At 39.7% G+C, this 1,407-nt stretch overlaps 1 protein-coding gene across 1 annotated transcript in view; it reads right to left on the bottom strand.

Annotated features, from left to right (window-relative positions):
• Window positions 1-15: 15 nt before the first annotated feature.
• LOC107681020 (tyrosine-protein kinase CSK-like) overlaps window positions 16-1,407 on the bottom strand; it is a 40,322-nt gene continuing 38,930 nt past the window's right edge. The window contains exon 13 of the mRNA XM_016477135.1: window positions 16-390. Within this exon, the coding sequence (XP_016332621.1) occupies window positions 208-390 (183 nt within the window). The 3' untranslated portion in view covers window positions 16-207. The remainder of the gene's footprint in view (window positions 391-1,407) is intronic.

Genomic DNA, 1,407 nt, shown 5'->3' with positions numbered 1-1,407 from the left:
CGCACATATACACCCGCACACACACACACACACACACACTCACTCACTCACTCACTCACTCACTCACTCACGCGTCAGTGTGTTCCTCCTCTCATGTCACGGATCACGAGAGAGCGTCCAGATCAACAGTCCACTTTCAAGTACACAAAGAGTGTGTGGAGCCACAGTAAGAGGTTTGGTTTGTGATGCAGAGGGTCTGGATCGTCCTCACAGGTGCAGCTCTTTGGCTCTGATGTGCTGCAGCTTCTCGCACAGCAGACGGAACGAGGGTCGTCCTGCGGGGTCCAGCGTCCAGCACTGCTTCATCAGGTCATAGACGGCGGCAGGACAGCCGTCAGGAGCCTCCATCCTATAGCCCTTCTCCACCCGCGGCACCACCTCCTTCAGCGGCTGCAGAGAGACCACAGAGATGAGCTGAGACTGCCCTCTGCTGGACACACGCAGAACCACAGCACACCATACAGACAACCTACAAACACTGCATCTAAAGCTGGCATACAAGACATTATTTTAACACTCAAAAAATAAATAATTCATAGATATGCAGTGCTGGGTAGCAACTGATTGGATTACATAATCAGATTACATTTACACATTACATTTTAAAATGCTCAATCCGATTACAGTTACTTTTTTATGGATTACATGATTACATACTATTCACACAATGGCAGTAAATTATTCATAATGGAAGACTTTGGGCATGTTGTTTTCATGTTTATTAACGTAAACGCAAACGTTTTTGTCAGTCAAACCCCTTAAAATAAAATACGTCCTTGAAATATCTCTGAGGAAGGTAATAATTCAAATAATTTAATAACACTGACATGTAGGTAAACAAATGTGTCTATTTTTAGTGTTCAACGGTTTAAATGAGTTTTATTGTATATTTTTATGTTTTAATTAATTATTAGCTTTTTATCAAACCCACTGCACTTCTTACATTAAGCCCGGTTTGGGAAACCCTGGTGCAAAGTAACGTTTAATGCATTTTATGATGTTGATATATATAAAAAAAAAGAATGTTTTCTTTCTCTTTGCTTTTTTATATCAATACGGTACGTTTAATGTAAGTTTAAAACGAGTTTGCTGAAAAGTAATCTAAAAGAATTCTCAAAAGTAGTCGTAATCAATAACGGACTACAATTAAGCAATGCACCCAGCTCTGTGTATATTAAATCATTCATTGATGTTGGAAATAAATCTTCAGAAAAACAGACCATAGTGCAAAACAAAAACAAACAAGCCTATATAATATAAACCTATATAATAATTAAAAAATAATACAGACAAAAATCACACACACACACAATCACACTCACTCACACTCACTCTCGGTCTCACACACACTCACGGTCACACACACTCACACTCACACTCACACTCTCACACACACACACACACACA

Source organism: Sinocyclocheilus anshuiensis, unplaced genomic scaffold (assembly GCF_001515605.1).
Source record: "Sinocyclocheilus anshuiensis isolate Anshui unplaced genomic scaffold, SAMN03320099.WGS_v1.1 scaffold1182, whole genome shotgun sequence".
Taxonomy (NCBI): domain Eukaryota; kingdom Metazoa; phylum Chordata; class Actinopteri; order Cypriniformes; family Cyprinidae; genus Sinocyclocheilus; species Sinocyclocheilus anshuiensis.
This window is presented reverse-complemented; position numbering and strand designations above follow the sequence as displayed.